At 41.0% G+C, this 22,051-nt stretch overlaps 1 protein-coding gene across 3 annotated transcripts in view; it reads right to left on the bottom strand.

The window, feature by feature from the left end:
- Window positions 1-2,398: 2,398 nt before the first annotated feature.
- The window catches only part of atp2c1 (ATPase secretory pathway Ca2+ transporting 1), a 132,838-nt gene continuing 113,185 nt past the window's right edge, over window positions 2,399-22,051 (bottom strand). For 2 of the 3 annotated variants that reach the window (XM_038796557.1, XM_038796558.1), the window contains exons 19-27: window positions 21,882-21,979; window positions 18,951-19,001; window positions 13,025-13,191; window positions 10,705-10,773; window positions 10,396-10,512; window positions 9,229-9,376; window positions 8,837-8,932; window positions 7,907-8,048; window positions 2,399-3,501 (exon numbers count right to left, since the gene is read on the bottom strand). In XM_038796557.1, the coding sequence (XP_038652485.1) occupies window positions 3,383-3,501; window positions 7,907-8,048; window positions 8,837-8,932; window positions 9,229-9,376; window positions 10,396-10,512; window positions 10,705-10,773; window positions 13,025-13,191; window positions 18,951-19,001; window positions 21,882-21,979 (1,007 nt within the window). In that variant the 3' untranslated portion in view covers window positions 2,399-3,382. The remainder of the gene's footprint in view (window positions 3,502-7,906; window positions 8,049-8,836; window positions 8,933-9,228; window positions 9,377-10,395; window positions 10,513-10,704; window positions 10,774-13,024; window positions 13,192-18,950; window positions 19,002-21,881; window positions 21,980-22,051) is intronic. The other variant, XR_005460603.1, reaches the window with a different exon arrangement.

The raw sequence follows: 22,051 nt of genomic DNA, 5'->3' as shown, positions 1-22,051 counted from the left end.
GACCCATGCATCAACCTTATTAACTTTGAAAGCAAACGGGTTTCTAAAGCAGAGGAGGCACAGCATTCCAAGCTCTAGTGTGTAAGTGCAATGTTCAACATGGCATAGTTCTTCATAACCTAAGAAACAAGTTTTCTCCAAGAAACTAAACAAACTTACAAAGGAATTGCTTCTTGGAAAGTACTTCATGCTGTAAATGACTTGGTCCTGGGCTGGATGATGGGATGTGGTGTTAAATGATTAAAAATTCACTTAAAGATTGAGGTCACTAGACATGGGAATTAGAATGTATCCAATAGGGGTGGTTTTGACCAAGATACAGGAATCTGGCTGTATTAGGTGCACCAGGTACTCAAACTTGGATCGTTACAAGCTATTATGTTCTTCGGTTACCCTTTACCCCATATAAGTGGATTTAAATCTTATGTTTTGCCTAAAATCTTTCTACGTGTAAATTTTATGCTTGTTAATAATGGACAGAAAACAGAGTTAAGAATGTGATTTACATAATAATAAAATTTTAAAAATACTAAAAAGATTGTCATTTAATTTTTTTATATTCAGCTTTTACAATAACATTCGTGACAAAATAATGATACAATTGCAACCAATATTGCACCATTCACAAAACATCCCAGCCGTTTCACAAGAGTGAATGTGACACCAAACCACAGACTGAAAATACACGTTTGAGTGAGGATTTTCTTTTTAATTTAAAATCATAATTAAAACTAAACAGAAAATTACTCTACCCTCCCATGGAGACTGGAATGGAAGTTTTGTTATCTACAGTTCTGGTTAGACCCCATTTGGAATACCGTATTCAGTTCTGGGCCCAACACCGCAAAAAAAAAAATAGTTTTGAAAGGGCCATAGTGCAGATTCACCAGAATGATACTACTGTAGTGCTAAAAGTTTTGAATAAGGACAGCAGCACAGATTAGGTTTGTAATCCCTTGAGTATAGAAGGGGTCATCTAATTGAAATGATTAAAGGATTCCAATGGTATAGAGACTTCCCTGACAGTGCAGCAATATCTGGAGTTTGTTGTACACTTACTTGCAGTACATTATAGGGATATTTCATGCAAAGTATTTAAAATGTTAAAACTTTTACAAATTGTCACCATTTGGCATTTTTTCCCTATCGCCTTTCAGAATTCCAAAGATTATCCCATTGGCATTAAAGCTACAGAACTGTATATGTCCCACTTAGAATTGCCATTGTAGTAATTAAACATGATTTACGTTTATTCGATATTGCCTACTCATATTCATTAGTAAAATCACTAAAAGGCATGATATTCTCCAAGCATTATCCCCCACATCTAGGGATTTCAAGTCATTGGGTCAAAACCCTGGAGCACCCTAACAGCACTAAGGGTGCACCTACAACACCATTAACTGCAGTGGATCAAAAGGTGGCTCATTAGCAGCTTTGCAAGGGCAATTCAGGATGGACAATAAAAGCTTTGGAATGTTGCTCAGTTTTCTCATGCTAAGAAAACCACATTTTGGTTATCTTCCCCAATGTCTGAGATTGCCGTAGAATTCTAGTCAGATATGGTATAGTAGCGGACCAATTGGCCCTCTGTGCCCATATTAACTCAAAGAGTTATTCTGGCCCCTGTTCTTCCCCTACAATATTTTCTTCTTCCACTATGTATTCAATTCCTTTTTGAAAGTTATTATTGAATCCGCTTCTATCACACTTTCAGGCAGTGTTCCAGATAATAAAAACTCCCCATCAAATAATTTGTTCTTACCTACCATTCCATTCTTTTCCCAAGTATCTTGGTTACCAACCTCCCTGTCACTGGAAAGTTTCCTTATTTCCTGTATCAAAACTTTCCATGATTTTGAATATGTACATTACATCTCCCTTAACTTTCTCTTCCCCCGAGTGAATCTCAGCTTCTCTAGCCTGTCACCCTGCTTATTTCCTTGATCAGCCATTTGATCCTCCATCCTCCTTTAAAACTGCATTACTCTGAGTAAAAAAAACTTATCAATTGTATATGTGGCTACGGTACTCAGTCCACTGTCAGCTGGAAAAGACTGAAGTATGGTAGCAATATTTAATGTGTGGCTATGACCTTGGGAACCAGCGGGACTGTGGAGCCCATTGCGATAGCTTGTGCCTCTGGAGGCACAGTGGAACCTGTTATTTTATTGTCTTGCAATTGACGACATTCAAGAAATTAAATTTAGTACAATGATCACAATGTTGTGCACTCTATTGTGACATTATTTAACAGCCATACTAATTAATAGCCTCAGATTGGAGAGAAGCTGCAGTGATTCAGTGTGAGCTATGGTTTTAGGATCACTATTGAAATCAGGTTTCCACAGTTGAAAGATTGCTAAATGAAATAAATGTACCATCCCAAGAAAAGAGACAAGTTTTACAAAGATCATTTAATTACAAATTGTATTTTTCAAATACTGTACAGTTCCATCACAGATGTAGCCTGACGAACGGTGTCAATCGCCCAATACAAAAAAAAAATCACTGCCTACATTTCAAATCTTCATTGCATTTGCCAAGTTTTAGAAAAAGCAATTCTGTTTATATTATCACGGTTTACACAATTGATGCATTCAATTACTAATGAGAACAAACGTGTTAAAAAAAAATGCAGGCTCTGTATTTAGTCCAGTATTACAGGCTATTTTATCTGATTAATTTGATGCTCTGACATACACAGACGTCATTTGACACAAAACTGTACACATTTGCACTTTTTCTGTTAAAACATATATATACACTTGTGACACAGCCTCTAGGTTGCAAACCATGGTTGCTCTATAGTGGTCAAGACCTTCAAAAAGTTTAAAAACAAGAACACAAAAGCACTTCAGCAATTTATTTTTTAACATTATTTTATATTAAGAAAATAAACGAGCTGCAGGCATCTTACTTTTGTGGCTTAAATCTTGGAATAAATGGAATGCCCAATGCATATGAACACCTAATTTATGCTATTGAAATCCACACCACCATATATAAAGTAACATACTATTTAATGATAAATAATAGTATTCAAATTAGGAAAAGAAAAGGCTTTCATTCTATCCAGTGTAATACAGACTACACCACATCCATTTGCAGAGTCCTTCCTATACAGAAAGCAAAATGTTATGTACATTGAAGCAGCAAAATCACACTGTCTGCAGGGAGAAATCCCACCTCTGGTTTGCATTGTGCTATCCCAACAGATGAGGCTGAGATACTTCATAGTCCTCATTTTCAACACATCTATTTAAGTCCTTTTAAATTACGAGTGCCATTATATATCAATTCAAAGTTCAGCCTTCAAGCACATCACCAGGTCATTAGGAACCTAGTATCTTGTTCATTAAATTACAAGATGCAATATGCATCATACATCTAGAAAGGGTTTACTTCGTCTTGGGCTTTTCTCTTTCCGTCTCTCCAATCGCTTGATGATCTCAGAGACTATGCAAACTGAGGAAGTGAGCCCCACCAAAAAAATAAGATCTAGAAGAGAAAAATTTGAAAAGATAATTAACACATTGTGAAGATTATAACAGCAGTCTGAAATCATGACTTATGCAAGGGGTTCACACACACCAAAAGGCAATGAAACACTGCGGAATTCTCAGTATTTCGCATTACTACTTTGCCTTTCAAAGAAAAATATTACAAAAAATCTTTTGAAAGGCTCAGGAAAACCACAATACACAAAATGACAAGATGACAAACAAGAATATTAAGTCTAAGATAGCAGAAATTAGATGCAAGAATAATGGGTAATTTCAAACGGATGGTACAGGAAATGTAACCTGGAATTCAATCCTAGACCTGCCCTCATTCTAAAAGTGATCTTTTCAAAAGCATAATCCCTGGTACTCTGTCACAAAGCAGCACTTTACACAGTTCAAGCCATTCATGTTCTTCAGCACATATATCAAAAATTATGTAAATAATCTTAGATCTTGTGGATTTATTTTGGAAATGGAAGCAATAAAATCGCAGCCATCATAGATTATCATAGAACTTACAGCACAGGAGGCCATTCGGACCATCGAGTCTGCACCGGCCCTTGGAAAGAGCACCCCACTTAAGACCACGCCTCTACCCTTTTCCTGTAACCCAGCAACTCCACCTAATCTTTTGGACACTAAGGGGAAATTTAGCATAGCCAATCCACCTACACTGTACATGTTTGGATCGGAACATCTGGAGGAAACCCAAGCAGACACGGGGAGAACGTACAAACTTCACAAAGACAGTCACCCGAGGCCGGAATTGAACACAGGACACTAAAGCTGTGAGGCAGCAGTGCTAACCGCTGTGCCACCAGGGAAAGTACTTTTTCTTATTTCTGTTAACATTTCAGAACATTGGTTTATACAAGTAAGCTAATTCAGATGAGTTGCTGAATCCGAATGAATCAGTGGTACTCAGAATATTGCCGAATTTAGAGGCACCAGCTCTTTTGGTTCTTGATCCATTGTCTTCTAATCTGCCAGACCAAAAGTGGGATATGGTACTGCTCCCTCTCGATTTACAACATGTGATTAAGAGACAAGTATATCTCAGTTTTGATTAAGAAAATGAAAGGACAAATTGAAAGTCCTGTAGTTTGATAATTTTCCTTTCTATCGGCCCCAATGGGCCAATACATTCCTTCTCCAATGCCTGCATGATTAACTTCAATATTTTCCAAGATTTAATCTACAATTCCCTCAAAGGCAATGGACGCGATTGAACCAAATGGGAGCACGTTTAGCCGCATGTTTCCCAGCGCTCGCAGCACCGAGAAATTCAACGATATCTATCGCAACTCTGGTTAGCTATGGGGCCTCAGTGGCGAAAGTGCAGCCGAGGCCACATTAGTCCCGTTTCTTGGACCGAGGACCCTTGCTTGCCGAAACTCCTTGGTGCAGGGAGAGATCAGGAAGCCATTTTCAAATGCCCGTCAAGATCCCTTGACCCCCGAACGCAACACCCAAACCCCCCCTCCCGCAGCCCCAACTCACCTATAAGGAAGCCCCCACTCCCTGCACCCCACCTCACATGCACAGGGCACCCCCAGGCCCAATCACCATCGCGCACAAAATGCCATTTTGGCATTGCCAGCCTGCATCCTGGCAGTGACACCTGGGCTTCTTTGCAATGCCACAGTGGCACTGCCAAAGTGCCACCCTGTCCAGAGGGTAAGCACCTGGGGACCTCCGATTCCCTGGGAGACCCCTATGAGTACTGGTCCCTGTTCGTGGAGACCAGTCTGAATGCTGCTCGCCCAACGTTTCCAAGGCAAAGGAGAAAGATCCCAACGCCTCGGTTACCTCAGGGAGCTGCATATTAGAGTGAGGATAGCTGTCTCGCTCTAATATGCAGATTTGCCAAAAATGGTTCTGCCCACAATGGGCAGGCTTCCCATCGTGACATGGCTTGGAAACCATAGGTCGTGGCATTTACCGGCCACGTTGCACGCGTGCGGTCCGCTGCTTTTCGGGTGCAGCGTGGCCAGTTGGTGCCGCTCATTATCTTTAAATATCAGTTCAACTTGTGTATGTATATTAATTACAACTTTAAATGCATTTGCTACTGTTGACACTCAGCTTTACTTCTCTCTTGCACTTAACCCTACTGTGCCTATACAATCTTGATATCTTACCTGACAAGGAAAAGAAGAACTTCCTCTAGCCATTGACAAGACTGAAGCTATCCCATTTGGTTCTTGCCAGGCAATACATAATAGAACATAGAACTGTACAGCACAGTACAGACCCTTCGGCCTACGATGTTGTGCCAAACTAGTCTGAAACTAAGATCAAATCAACCTACTCCCAATCATTCTAGTGCACTCCATAATAGACATTTCTCAGTTGAATTCCATTTCTCTCTTTAGCTACACACTTAGAATGCACAAGCTTGAAGTCCTATTCAATCCTGGGTGGAGCTTCAAACTTCACTTGCAGTCCATTATTAAGACCACCAACATACCTGTATCTAGAGTTAGCATGCAAGTACAGCGAGCAATTAAAAAAGTGAATGGAATGTTGGCCTTATTGCAAAGCAGATGAAGTATACAAGTAGGGATTTGGTGAGATTATGCCTGGAGTGCTGCATATTGGGATTTTGGTCTTACTGAAGCAGTTCAGAATGGTTCACCAGGCTGATTTCTGGGATGAAGGGCAGCATTCTGAGGAAAGGATGAGCCGCTTGTACTCAATGCAGTTTAAGTATCAATCTTGGTTAATAAGGGGATTGGGGTTATGGGGAGAAGGCAGGAGAATGGGGATGAGAAAATATCAGTCATGATTGAATGGCGGAGCATATTGGATATATTCAAGATGGTGTTAAGAGAAAAATTTGATATTCAAGGAGTCAAGGGTTAGGTGGGGACAGGCAAGAAAGTGGAGTTAAGCTCACAATCAGATCAGCTATGATCTTACTGAATGATGAAACCGGTTCAATGGGCCAAATGGCCAACCCGTGCTCCTGTTACTCATGATTTTATCAACACCCCTACCATCATTTAAATGCTCATCCATGTTTTGCTACATGTAGGTTTGTGTAGATTTCTCAAACACTCTCCTCTCAAGTTATACATCACATAAACCACAACTCCCCAAGTCCAGAACCCGTACCCCATTCCATATTAAATCCCATTCCTCAGATACATCGACTTCATTATGCTGGTCTTCAACAACAAAGCTCTTCATTTCATGGACCACCATCCTTGCCTCCAGCCCTTTATTACAGCTCAGATCCTCTGCTTTTCTAAGTCTACTACTGTATATCCTCCCCTCCCATCCATACCACCATGTCCAGTCAGTGATTCTGTCTTCTACCATCAAAACCGTCACACTTGGAGTTTTCTTCCTAAATGTCTGTCCCCTCATTTCTTTCCAACTTAAAGCTTCTTCAAAAAGTAGCCACCACCTCTGTCACCTCCCTTAATTTATGCTTAGTGTCTAATTTTCTCACGGTCATGCGAAGTGCTTTGTGATATCTTAAAATGTTAAATAGTATTTGATGGAGTGTAACCTATTGTTGGACGTGGCAAGTTTCCACCTGGCAATCTGCCAGTCCTATGGCTGAAGTCAGAAGCTCACCGTGTGGTGCAAGGCAGGCATACACTTGTTTTGTATTCCACTGTGGCCCTTAAGCAAGACATTAGTTCAGAGTAAGTGACCAACAAAAATTTCTGACTGCTTTGAATTTACATTAGTAAATACAGTCATGAACACAAGAAGGCTTAATTGTTTTGTGTCATTTCAATTCTCGTTTTCAAGCTAGTTGTTATTCCACACCTTTTTTTCCCCCTCATCATATCCTCTGCACTCATCTAAACAAATGACAGATAGGAAGAATACTAAATCACAGTTATTTTGTAACTAATTGACTAAAGAGGTGACTAGTAGTGAGGTTCTTTTAAATGACTGGACGCAGTGTAAGATAGTTGAGGGTGTAGATGTTCAAAATCCAGGCTTCAGTTTCCTGTGCTTACAATAATAACACCTCATTTATGAAACACCTATAGCTTGTATTCCATGGATTTGGGTTCATATAAAATGCTGGAACAAAATATTGCAGAGTTCCTCACGTGCATTTCTGCAATTAGCTATCTTGTATTATGACTTTTACCTTAAATGGCATTAATCTAATAAGGTGAAGGTGCCAGAACTAGCCTCAAGAATGAATTTGTGATGATCAATGAAAGTAACTTTGCAGATTTTTGTGAATATTGAATGGTGCCAAGGCTATTTAGCAGTCAATGTCATAAATATTTGGTAAAGTAAAAACTAAATTGGAGAATGGCAAACCACAATAAAATGCTAAATGCACAAATGGGTGTATAATTGTCAGTACGATGGAAATGTCAAGAAACTGACTCTGAAATCTGTGCAAAGCAAAGGAAAGTTCTCACCTAGTATACTGAGGCTCTCTGTCTGGAAAACCTTCTGGAGCGGAGGGAAGTAAATAACCAGCAGCTGCCCCATGATGGACCCAAGTACAGCATAACAAAACATCCGGTTACTGCACAACCCAATTTCAAAAACAGATTTTGTCTGGGGAGGGAAGAAAGGGAGCAGAAAGGGAGAAATTAGGAGTATCATTTCCAGCCCCAACACAGTCATCTTTTCATGAACCATGCACATATTTTGCTCAGCAATCTATGTCTGTTCAACTATTATCTTTATTAAGTGTTACCTATCAACACATCCTGAAAAGACATTTGAGAGTTAAGAGGAAACAGTGGTGGGGTAAGTGTTTGGCACAAGAACACAAGCTTCTCTTCATGGCAATTTTACTAACCAAAGAGATTTGTGCTAATGTCCGAAGGGCTGGTTTAGCTCACTTGGCTAAATCACTGGCTTTTAAAGCAGACCAAGCAGGCCAGCTGCACGGTTCGATTCCCGTACCAACCTCCCCGGACAGGCGCCGGAATGTGGCGACGAGGTGCTTTTCACAATAGCTTCATTGAAGCCTACTCGTGAGGGGCTGGTTTAGCTCAGAAGGCTAAATCGCTGGCTTTTAAAGCAGACCAAGCAGGCCAGCAGCACGGTTCGATTCCCGTACCAGCCTCCCCGGACAGGCGCCGGAATGCGGCGACTAGGGGCTTTTCACAGTAACTTCATTGAAGCCTACTCGTGACAATAAGCGATTTTCATTTTTCATTTCATTTCACAATAAGCGATTTTCATTTTTTTCATAAGACTGTATTTTTTGGCTACGTTTCAGTGTTGAGTTTAACTAAGATCATTAAAGATTCATTGACATATTAATACAAATAAGCTTGAGGCAGACAGCCTGAACTACATAAACATACTTCGGCTACAAGCCTTTCATATCCTACCTGTGACCTGGAACTCCATGCATTGAACATGTCAAAGAAAACAAAGCAGGTAAAGGTCATTGTTGTGTCGCGTGGCGTTATTACATTATCCTGTAACTGAGAAACACAGATAACAAACACAAAACTCATTACCAGCACACTATTTTTGATGCTTATGTTAAAAAACTAAATCTTTCAAACAAAGGGATTCACCACATGGATCAAACTAACTCTGTAATATGTTTCATGCTTTTTTAAAACTGATATCTTTGTTAAAAACATATTTACGATTACCACTTTACTCAATTATCTAATTGGCTAGTAATTTTTAAATTGTTTGCACAGACAGAATAACTCCCTTACTTTGAAGAAAGGACAGACTTTGCTGGTGCAATTGGCCAACAGGTTCTTACCTCCCTCCAGAAGACAAATAATGTCCCAGAAACAATGACGAGTGATGAAACCAGAATTTTAACAATCAGGTTTCTGGTCAGGATGCTGTCCTTTACATTTCTTGGAGGCTGTCTAATGACATCTTTATCAACAGGTTCTACTCCCAGGCTGGACACAAAACAAAGGTGATTCAGAATGTTCCTACAATAACTTGTCAACATTTTGCAAGATTGAAGAGCTTAGAGAGAACGTTAGTACAAAGTCTGCTTTTCTTAAGCATATAAAGCGGAACAAACATTTTAAATGTGCTGTAGGGGAACGGAACGCATGAAAGTCAATAAGATTTTTCCTTTTGATTGTTGTTTTCAAATTTGAGGCAGTTTAATCTTAATTATTAGGTTAACTGCGAGATCCTTGACTTGAGTCTGTAAATTATAAAATTTTGTAATGATAATGTTTCAAATCTATGCTTTCCTTCTTTGTTAGCTGACCCTGCATCCCCTTAAATAATTTTACCAAACATATTCAACTAAATTACGTTCCAATACGTAAAAGCAGGAATGCACTATCACTATAAAACTGTGAAAATAAAATGTATTATGTCAGATGTAAAAAGCATAAATTTACTGGTAACATGGAGACGTTCCTATCCACCCCACGACCCACTTTCTCTTGATTGCCCGGTCTTTTCTGCAGTTCAGTCCTCCTCACCATTGCAGTTGCTTTACATGCAGTGCAGTAGGTGCATAAAGTAGACAGAAAAAAGTCTTTCAGAAAAAAAGAAAAGATTCAACACAAAGCACCAGAGCTGAAAGTGAAAAGAAAGAGTAGAGAAAAAGAGCAGAAAGAGAAGTGAAGGAGGTTAAAAGAGAAATAAGAGGACAGGGAAGAAGAATGAAGAACATGAGGGGAGTGAAAAGAGCAGTGATAAAGTAGGTGGCAGGTAAAAGAAGGAACTTGAGGTGAGGAAAAGCGACATGGAACTAGTGAGGTGCACAGAGTCGGACTCCGATTAACAAAATCCAAATTACATTTATTTCAGCACAACTCTTCACAGGATAAGGGAAATAATCCTGTTGTGGTGCATGAACAACTCACCATGAACAATGTCTTGGGATGACAACTACATATAACCAGATAAGTTAGTAGAGAGACATTTCATCAATGATCTAAACTTTTCCTTTTACCTCTGTGCTGGTGGTCCATCCATAATTATGTTAATCCATAAAATCTGCATTGCATTCAGTGGATTAGGAAAGTTCATCAACGTGGCTAGAGAAATCAACGTTAGAGCAGCTATACTCCTGAGAAAAAAATCAAATTGTACAGAATTGCTGCAAAGTTCATGTTTTATCATGGAGTAAGGAATTAACATAACTTTTAAGACCTTTTTACAGTTACCTATTTAAAATATTATATATTTATATTTAAATACTTTAAAAGTAAGCTTTTCCGTGACAAATTTCCTTCATGTTAAGGACGTTGGTGATACTTACGTGCTAAGTTGGAATCTAACAAAATTTTTGATATTATTGTAAATTCCTTTCCCCTCCTCAATTGCAGACCTGGAACAGAAAGTTTGACATTAACTGACATGGCTAGCACACTGGACAGATTGTAATGACACATACTAAGGTGTGTTAATCAACCAAAAAAGTGTTTTGTTCCACAAAGAGGTAATCAAGAGAATCCAGGCATTTTGCATCCTGTAACTGAGCACAGCATCATTCTGAGCTATGCATTCATGTTGGGGGGAGGAATAACATAAGATTATGGGGTCTATGTTCATAGATCTTTGAAAGTTGCCACTCAAGTGGATAGAGCTGTGAAGAAGGCCTATGGTGTGCGAGCGTTCATTAGCAGAGGGATTGAATTTAAGAGCCGTGAGGTGATGATGCAGCTGCACAAAACCTTGGTACAGCCACATCTGGAATACTGTGTGCAGTTCTGGTCGCCTCATTTTAGGAAGGATGTGGAAGCTTTGGAAAAGATGCAAAGGAGATTTACCAGGATGTTGCCTGGAATGGAGAGTAAGTCTTTATGAGGAAAGGTTGAAGGTGCTAGGCCTTTTCTCATTAGAATGGAGAAGGATGAGGGGCGACTTGATAGATGTTTATAAGGTGATCAGGGGAATAGATAGAGTAGACTGTCATGAGACTTTTCCCCCAGGTGAAACCAACCATTACAAGGGGACATAAATTTAAGGTGAATGGTGGAAGATATAGAGGGGATGTCAGAGGTAGGTTCTTTACCCAGAGAGTAGTGGGGGCATGGAATGTACTGCCTGTGGAAATAGTTGAGTCGGAAACATTAGGGACCATCAAGCAGCTATTGGATAGGTACATGGATTACGGTAGATTAATTTGTTCTTAATCTAGGACAAAGATTCGGCACAACATCGTGGGCCAAAGGGCCTGTTCTGTGCTGTATTTTTCTATGTTCTATTTCTAGAAGGCAGCCATTTAGCTCCTCACGTCTGTCCCACCATTCAACAGGATCTGTGCTAATCCGTGACCCAAGTCCAGCAACCATCTTTGCCCCTTGTCCCTTAATTCCTTAGGTAAACAAAAATCCATCAATCGCAGATTTGCAATTAACAATTGACCTCACATCAACCGTCATTTGTGAGAGCGATTTCCAAACTTCTATCACCCTGTGTGTAGCATTATTTAAAAATTAAAATGAGGAAACAATGTCCCATTTCTGGAATCAAAACCAAAACACATTGGTGCAAATTTTGAACCTTTTTTAAAATCAAACCAGCAGGTGAAAAAGTATGGTTCAGAAATAAAGTTTTCAAATCTGCTCTAAGTGTTCATTGGAGCTTTCTTTTGCTCTTTTCTTACAATAAGGCCAATTATAGTTTATGATATGACATTCTGACATGTGTCTCAATTTTATGTAAGTGGTATATAATGAATATATACAGCACTCACTCTGTAGGGCAGCTTGGCGAACTGCAGAAACATATAAAACAAAAATACATTTAAAAAGATTTGTCAGGGCACAGGGCTGGAAACCCAGGCTGATGAAAGCACACATCCAGATGTGCAGATGTCCGTAAGCTTCAACACAACTTCAGCTAATCTGCTAGTACAGAATCCAGTAAATGATAAATTGTAACAAGGATCCTTTGGACTTTTTGGATGTAATTGCTGGTAATTCTTCATGGTGGAATCTCAAGGTAAGGACAAATGAAAAAGCTTCATTTTAACCAGCTGGAACTCAAGATACCTAGAAATACATGGGATTTGTTTGTAGTTCTGATAATGGTCATCAATCTGAAACATAGGTCTGGATTCTCCGTTTCAATTGGCAAGTGGCTGCTAAGTCTGTGAGAGGTTCCCGAGGGAAAATTGGCACCAACCCCTCACCGATTCAGAGACCGGTGAAGGGCTAGCAACGGCACCGGGTGAAGCTCCCGGATTCCGCACCGAAAACGGCCGGAGAATGGCTGCGTCGCTGGCCGCACATGCGCACGGCGGATTCGACCCGATTCTGGCCAAGTGTGGTGGCGCTGGACGGAGTCCACAGAAGCCACTCCGGGTTCCCGACCCTGAGAGAGGGGGCAGAGCATGGCTGACCGGTGTCAAACCAGTGTTGGAGACGATTCTCCACCCGATCGCCGATTACGATAGCGTCGTTGGGCAACGGAAAATCCTGCCGCTAGACTCGGTTTCTCTCCATAACTGCTTCTTGATCTGCTGGGTTTATCCAGCAATTCTTGTTCTTATTTTAGGACACATTGTTCTACAGTTCGCATCACTCAGCACTCTATTACATAATGATTGGTAGGAATGACAAAGTACAACTTACATTATCGTCTTAAAGTCATCATCTACAAGGATCATGTCCGCCGCTTCCTTGCAGACATCGGTCCCAGTCTGTCCCATTGCCACTCCAATATCAGCCGCCTTCAATGCAACTGCATCATTTACTCCATCCCCGGTCATTGCTACCACAGCACCATTATTCTGTAAAGCCTGGAATAAGGCAAATAGAAGAAAGCGGCTAATGTTAGAGAGTAGCCTGGGAAAGGGTTGGGCCGCTCAAGGACAGGGGAGGAAATCTATGCTTGGAACCACAGGAAATGGGCAAGGTAATAAATTAGTACTTTGCATCAGTATTCACCTAAGAGAGACTTGATGGATGATGAATCTTGGGAAGGATGTGTAGATAGTCTGGGTCACATTGAGATCAAAAAGGTGGTGTTCGACGTCTTGAAGAATATCAAAGTAGACAAGTCCCAGGGGCCTAATCCTACTCCAGAACACTGAGGGATGCAAGGAAGGACATTCCTGCAGCTTGACAGGAATCTTTGTATCCTCACTGGCTACAGGTGTGGTCGCAGAGGATTGGAAAAGAGCCAATGTTGTACCTTTGTAAATTACAGGCCGATGAGCCTTGCGTCAGTAGTAGGGAAATTATTGGAAAAGATTCTTCGAGACAGGATTTACTCTCATTTGGAAGCAAGTGGATGTATTTGCAAGGGGCAACATGGTTTTGTGAAGGGGAAGTTGTGTCTCATTAACCTGATCTAGTTTTTCGAGGAAGTGACAAAGATAATTGATATAGGGTAGGGCAGTGGATGTTGTCTATATGGACTTCAGTATGGCTGCGACAAGGTTCCTCACGGCAGACGTACAGAAGGTGAAGTCGCATAGGATCAGAGGTGAGCTGGCAAGGTGGATATCGAACTGGCACAATCATAGAAGACAGAGCAGGAGTGGAAGGGTGTTTTTCTGAATGGAGGGCTGTGACTAGCGGTGTTCCACAGGGATCAGTGCTGGGACCGTTGCTGTTTGCAGTATATATAAATGATTTGGAGGAAAATGTAACTGGTCTCATTAGTAAGTTTGCGGACAACACAAAGGTTGGTGAAACTGCGGATAGCGATGAGGACTGTCAGAAGATACAGCAGGATATAGATCAGTTAGAGACTTGGGCAGAGAGATGGCAGATGGGGTTCAATCCAACAAATGTGATGAAATGCATTTTGGAAGGTCTAATACAGGTGGGAAATATACAGTAAATGGCAAAACCGTTAAAAGTGTTGACAGGCAGAGGGATCTGGATGTACAGGTCACTGAAATTGGCAACGCAGGAGAAGATAACCAAGGCGGCATGCGGCATGCTTGCCTTCATTGGACGGCGCATTGAGTATAAAAATTGGCAAGTCGAACTACAGCTGTAGTTAGGGCATACTTGGAATATAGCATTCAATTCTGGTCGCCACACTACCAGAAGGATGTGGAGGCTTTGGGGAGGGTACAGAAGGTTTACCAGGATGTTGCCTGTACGAAGGGCATTAGCTATGAGGAGAGGTTGGATAAACTTGGGTTGTTCTCACTGGAATGATGGAGGTTATGGGGTGATCTGATAGAAGTCTACAAAATTATGAGGGGCATAGACAGAGTGGATAATCAGAAGCTCCCCCCCCCCCGGCAGAGTGAAAGAATCAATTACATGGGGACATAGTTAGAAGTCTTACAACGGCAGGCTAAAGTCCAACAAGTTTGTTTCAAACACTAGCTTTCGGAGCACTGCTCCTTCCTCAGATGAATGAAGAGGTATCTGAAAGCTAGTGTTTGAAACAAACCTGTTGGACTTTAACCTGTTGTTGTAAGACTTCTTACTGTGCTCACCCCAGTCCAACACCGGCATCTCCACATCATGGGGACATAGATTTAAGGTGCGAGGGGCAACGTTTAGAGAGGAGATATGCCAGGGATGTTTTTTTATACAGAGAGTAGGGGTTCCTGGAACTTGTTGCCGAAGGAGGTGGTGAAAGGAGATGGTGAAAGCAGGTACGATAGGGACGGTTAAGGAGCGTCTTGACAAATACATGAATAGCGTGGAAAAGAAGGATACAGATCCTGGAAGTGTAAAAAGTTTTAGGTTAGACGGGCAGCATGGTCAGCGCAGGCTTGGAGGGCCGAAGGGCCTGTTCCTGCGCTGTACTTTCCTTTGTTCTTTGCTCTTTGTTATTTGGTTGCCATATGCAATTTAACTTCTGTCACAAAAATATCAGGGAAATCAAAGAAATTGAAATATTCTCTGCTGATAATGGTCTGGTCATATAGTTTAAACTGGGAATATGTGAGTAAGACAAGTAAATCAGGGACAGAGTGACCGCGTGAATCTAACTAGTTGATATGTTAATACACCTTGCAACACTGCGAACAGATGTCTACTCAAGGTAATTTCGTAAGAATAGATACAGAACATGAATAGATCTGAATAGGTTGTTAGAATCTATGAGGTGTGAAGGAAAGGTGGAGAAAGTGAGTTTACTTTGCTTTTAAACTCAAAAAGGTAAAATAAGGCGATGACGGTAATCAAGTCTGGGAGAATGCAATTCTAAAGAAAGTAGAAAGATAAGGGAGAGATCAAATGGATAAAGCTTATTTAAGGAGACACTCGAAGCTGTGTGTAAATGCTTTTAGATTTGACAAGAGCAGGGACAGCTATTACCTTCAGTAAGCAGTGCGTGAAGGAAGCCCAATTTGAAAAAGCAAACCGCTGGTTTACTTTAGAAACAACCCCAACAGACCTGAAAGCACTGTGTGGTAAAGTTCACTGGATTTGTTTAACAGACCTTAAAATCTATAACATGTTCTGGAACAGATTGGGGGAAAGTTAACCCTCAAGGTAGTTAATTTAGGATTGTTTGGAACCGTCAGTGATACTGTGAGAAATCGTTGTCTTATCTATGCATACTTCAATTTTACTTATTTTTAAAAAATTCTTAATAAACATTTACTTTGATAAAGTTATCATAAAGGAACCAGGGTCATCATATCTGGATTTCAAAGCTCTCCTCATACAAATTGCAAACACAGTGGAGGGTGGGCAGCACGGTGGCCTAGTGGTTAGCATAGCTGCCTCACGGCGCTGAGGTCCCAGGTTCGATCCCGGCTCTGGGTCACTGTCCGTGTGGAGTTTGCACATTCTCCCCGTGTCTGCGTGGGTTTCGCCCCCACAACCCAAAAATGTGCAGAGTAGATGGACTGGCCACACTAAACTGCCCCTTAATTGGAAAAAATAATTGGGTAATCTAAATTTATTTAAAAAAAACACAGTTGAGGGTAGTTGTTTCAAGTTTCCCTTTTGGGATTTGTACAATTCGGCATTTACCATCAGCTGTGCCCTTAACACATCCATTTGTTTTTTGTTGAGGCGGATTCAAAAAATTGTATTATGAACACCGAGATAAATTACAGGATCTTTGTTACAGATTAATAAATAAAAATAGATATTGGAATATTTAATAAAAATAATTAATAGTTATGAAGAAGGAAATGAAATGGGTCCAGGGGTGGCAATTTTTGGGGTTTCAGAAGACCCGGGAGTCCAGGGGGAGAAAGAGGCCGATGTTTTGGCCTTTGCTTCCCTGATAGCCCGGCGACGAATACTATTGGCGTGGAGGGACTCAAAGCCCCCGAAGACTGAGTTGTGGCTTGCGGACATGTCGAGTTTCCTGGGTATGGAAAAAGTTAAGTTCGCCTTGAGGGGATCTGTGCAGGGGTTCGCCCGGAGGTGGCAACCATTTATTGACTTCTGTGCGGGAGAGTGAGCGTCAGCAGGGAGTTGGGGGGGGGGGGGGGGGGGGGGGGGGGGAGTAGAGTAGAGTAGAGGAGGGGGGAAAAAATGGCGGGTAGTACTGGTGGGAGAGGAGCAGGCTTGTGCAGTATGTTACGATTGAAGTATTGAAAGTACATGGATGTTTGCACATTTTTGCTTTTCTTTCTCTTGATGTCTATAACTGTTTACAGAGCCAAAAAGTACCTCAATAAAATTGTTTATTAAAAAAAAAGAAGGAAATGATAAACTGGGAGCAAGTATCAATAGAACATTTAAGAGGTCAATCTAATGCAGAGATTCAAAATTATGGAAGGTTTTTATTGTGTCTGAGGTGTGGCGAATTGAAAGGGACACAAACACAGGACTATCACCTGAGCAGTGAAGAATTTAAAAATTGTTTCAGGGAGAGTTATTAGAATATTGAATGCATGACAATATCTGGCTACTAAAGCAGATTTTGCATTCAGGCTGAGTCTGTATACTTTAAAAGGAAATTAGCTGCACAGTGAAACTAAGGAATACAAAAGAATGCAGGAAAATGGGATGACAGTAGATATTATCGAAAGAAACTAAACAAGCACAAATTTAATGAGCCATCCTCCCCTTCTGCAATTTCAATTAAGCTATATACCACTCCCCCAGCAATTCAAAAGTATTTGTGAAGTTGCTCCACGAAAGATGTCTCAGCATATTGTGTAATATGGGATCAGACTAGCCCCATTAGGTGGTTTATTCGAAATTTGCTGTGCTATTTGAATTAAATATGAATTTTCATTCAAGTATATCCACCTCCCATGATCTTTTTTAAAAAAAAAATCAATTTCAAGTACCCACTTCATTTTTCCAATTAAGGGGCAATTTAGCGTGGCCAATTCACCGAACCGGCACATCTTTGGGTTGTGGGGGCGAAACCCACGCAGAAACAGGGAGAATGTGCCAACTCCACACGGACAGTGACCCAGGTCCGGGATTGAACCCGGGTCGTCAGCGGGGTGAGTCCGCAGTGCTAACCACTGCGCCACCGTGCCGCCATCCACCGCCCATGATCATTCGGCAGTTCACTTTGAATTCAGCCACAAAGAAGTTTTACACCTGGATAAAACAGATCATGAGGCGGTCAGAATAAATTAGGAAAGAGATATGAAATAAAATTTATGATCAAGTGACCTCTAACTGAAAGTCATATTATTGGCATATTAAAATATTGCAAATACGCAGTTCATTTTGTTCACTTACCTTCCAACTTCATACAATTTAAGTAAAGGGTGATTTAATTAATAGTACCTGGAGAGATTTTAAAAGTGGCCTCTAAAAATAAGGCCTCAAATTTCACCATACACATAGATACTCTTAGAAATTGTAAATTCTAGCTTGTTCATGGTTGCATGACTAACTAGTTGCAATCCATGAAGAACCATTGGAATCTCTCCCAATTAGAAAGAGACAATTGGTCATCCGGCTTGAAGAGCACCACTCCCCATTAAGCATGGGGCAGGGGTAGGCCTCCAAGAAGTAGGTTAGCTGACAGAAATATGGACTGTAAAGTAAATTAAACTACAGAGCGATTTGCTGAGCTATCTTTGTAGGCCACGAACTGTTGTTATAAAGTCACTATAGCCTCACATGACCATAGGCTAGCGTTCCCCATTGAGTGGTGGGGTGGGGGGTGGGAGAGAGCTGACTGGTGGTGATTTAACCAGAGGATCACACCTCAGGCGAGGGGCAAGGTTGAGAAGGCAGGTCTTCCTGAATAACCTCAGCCGGTACGGTATTTGAACCAGCGCTGTTGGCGTTGCTCTGCATCACAAACCAGCCGTCCAGCCAACTGAGCAAAACCAGCCCCCAGTGTCATAATACCAAGGAACAGGGCAGCACGGTGGCGCAGTGGGTTAGCCCTGCTGCCTCACGGCGCCGACGTCCCATGTTCGATCCCGGCTCTGGGTCACTGTCCATGTGGAGTTTGCACATTCTCCCCGTGTTAGCGTGGGCTTCGCCCCCACAACTCAAAGATGCACAGGGTAAGTAGATTGGCCACGCTAAATTTTCCCCTTAATTGGAAAGAATGAATTGGGTACTCGAAACTTTAAAAAATAATACCAAGGAACAAAATAATAGTCCATCTTCAAAGCTGTCTCTTCCTAATGGCAGTGGTAGTTACCTTTATAATCTTTAGCTTGTGTCGTGGACTAGATCTGTAAAACACTGCTATCTGTGAAAAGACAATTGAATTAAGTCTATTGTCACTTAAATAAGTAAAGATGAGTCATTTAAAATAGACAATCAATACGGGAATTACTTCTTTCCTTTATCCTGTCTGCAAACAAACATATATTTTCTTAAAAAAACATTTTCCCATAGCAGGATATGGCAACAGAGAGATTAAGATTAAAGTCACTGAATGTCATCCTTCTAGCAACTCACCCAGACAAATATATTTGACATTCTTTTATTTTAGTCATGATGCTATTGGCGGTTTAAGTAACCAAATTGATTTTTTTTTAAAGCCACCCCTCACGTATACAAATTCACATTGGTACTTATTTTAGAACTGTGCAATCCAAGTTATACATTCAATGTTTTTGGGAAGACCTCATTCATTGACCATCTCTAGTTATCCTTAGAATGTGGTGATGGTTTCTTCTTCATAATTAACAATAATTTCATAACTGAATGACTTAGCGAGGCTGCTTCAAAGGGCAAGGGAGATCAACCACATTGTGTAGATAAGGTCAGGTAAGGATGACGGTTTCTCTGGCCTTTTCAAGAGCGGACTATATGGTCAATGGAAGAGTCCTGGGGAAAATTGATGTAGAGAGAGATCTGGGAGTTCATGTCCATTGTACCCTGAAGGTGACAACGCAGGTTGATAGAGTCGTCAAGAAGGCATACAGCATGCTTGCCTTCAACGGACAGGGTATTGAGTACAAGAGTCGGCAGGTCATGTTACAGTTGTATAGGACTTTGGTTCGGCCACATTTGGAATACTGCGAGCAGTTCTGGTCGCCACATTACCAGAAGGAAGTGGATGCTTTAGAGAGGGTGCAGAGGAGGTTCACCAGGATGTTGCCTGGTATGGAGGGTGCTAGCTATGAAGAAAGGTTGAGTAGATTAGGATTGTTTTCGTTGGAAAGACGGAGGGGGGACCTGAGGTCTACAAAATTATGAGGTATGGACAGGGTGGATAGCAACAAGCTTTTTCCAAGATTGGGGGTGCCAATTACAAGGAGGGTCACGATTTCATGGTGAGAGGGGGAAAGTTTAAAGGAGGTGTGCGTGGAAAGTTTTTTATGCAGAGGGTGGTGGGTGCCTGGAATGCTTTGCCAGCGGAGGTGGTAGAGGCGGGCACGATAGCATCATTTAAGATGCATCTAGACAGATATATGAACGGGCGGCAACAGAGGGAAGTAGATCCTCGGAAAATAGACGACAGGTTTAGATAAAGGATCTGGATCGGCGCAGGCTGGGAGGGCCGAAGGTCCTGTTCCTATGCTATAATTTTCTTTGTTCTTTGTTCTTAAAGACATTAGTGAACAAGTTGTATTTTTACAACAATTCTGCAGCTTTCATGGTGCAAGTCCCTAAATTACCAAATGTGGTGAATTATACTTTTATTTTGTCATGGTGGAATTTTAATTCATTAATCTGTACCATAAACAATATTATGACCATATCCATTTTTATACATAGTTCCACACCTCTTTTTGCACTAGGCAAAGTGGAGATCTCTGCAGTTATGTTCAAATGCATGGGCAGAGCTACACTTACTGACTACTAATGTAATTGTAAAGACCACGTGTCAAATCGTTATGAACTATCGTATAATATTTTAAAAGATTGTGTTGCACTATTTCTTGTTCAGTTGGGGAAGCCAAAGCAGCTTGGACACTTGCCAAAATTCAAATGTCCCACACACAGGTGACTTCAAACCCCAGTAATAAGACCATTAGACGTAGGAGCAGAATTAGGCAATTCGGCCCATTGAGTCTGCTCCGCCATTCAATCATGGCTGATATGTTTCTCATCCCCATTCGCCTGCCTTCCCCCAATAACCCCGATTCCCTTATTAATCAAGAACCTGTCTTTCTCTGTCTTAAAGACACTCAGTGATTTGGCCTCCACACCCTTCTGCGGCAAAGTGTTCCACAGATTCACCACCCTCTGGCTGAAGAAATTCCTCCTCATCTCAGTTTTAAAGGATCGTCCCTTTAGTCTGAGATTGTGCCCTCTGGTTCTAGTTTTTCCTACTAGTGGAAACATCCGCTCTATCTATGCCTCTCAGTATCCTGTATATTTCAATAAGATCCCCCTCATCCTTCTAAACTCCAACAAGTACAGACCCAGAGTCCTCAACTGTTCCTCATAACGACAAGCTCTTCATTCCAGGGATCATTCTTGTGAACCTCCTCTCGACCATTTCCAAGGCCAGCATATCCTTACTTAGATACAGGGCCCAAAACTGCTCACAATACTCCAAGCATGAATGCTAATATTGCATTTGCCTTCCTAACTGACGACTGAACCTGCACGTTAACCTTAAGAGACTCTTGATCTAGGACTCTTAAGTGACTTTGTGCTTCTGATTTCCTAATCCTTTTTCCATTTAGAAAATAGTCTATGCCTTGTTGCCTCAGTGTGGGGCAAACACCGCATCACAACAGAAAAATTGCAGTAGAATGGAGCAATTAAATAGAGTTTTGCTGCTCTATTTCATTAGTTCCATACACTGTAATGCACTGTTAAATGGTGGTTAATAGCAACTTGTGCAAATATTAATAATTGTAAGACAAATTGTTTTTTTTTTAAAGCTATGGGCTATTTTGTTCTGTGAGCTAGATAAACAATTGGAGGCCAAGCGTAATTGCTTCTCCAAATACTCTTAAACACAATAGAGCTAGTCTAAGGGACAGATTTGTAGTGAGTCTGTGAAAGTTCTGAAGCTGAAGCCAATGCAGCAGCACCGTTTAACAATGTTATACATTGTTCTCACTTACACAAACAAATGTATTGATTCTTCTTTGCTGAGCCTCATACTAATAATTATCCTCGTCTTTGTTAAGTAAGGTTTCACTCAACATCAGATATAGCATACCTTTTGTACTATTTGTGAAAGCTGTTGAATATCCAGTGAATCTATTTCTTCTCCTGAGAGTGTTTGGGATCCTTTGGAATACAAACCCAAACGGGTGGCTGTATACAAATAAAACATTTTTTTAAGCAAGTGGACATGAAGTATCCATTTTTATCCAGTTTAAGCACTGT

Source organism: Scyliorhinus canicula, chromosome 5 (genome assembly GCF_902713615.1).
Source record: "Scyliorhinus canicula chromosome 5, sScyCan1.1, whole genome shotgun sequence".
Lineage (NCBI taxonomy): Eukaryota > Metazoa > Chordata > Chondrichthyes > Carcharhiniformes > Scyliorhinidae > Scyliorhinus > Scyliorhinus canicula.
Note: the sequence above shows the minus strand (reverse complement) of the source record. Positions and strands in the feature narration are given on the sequence as shown.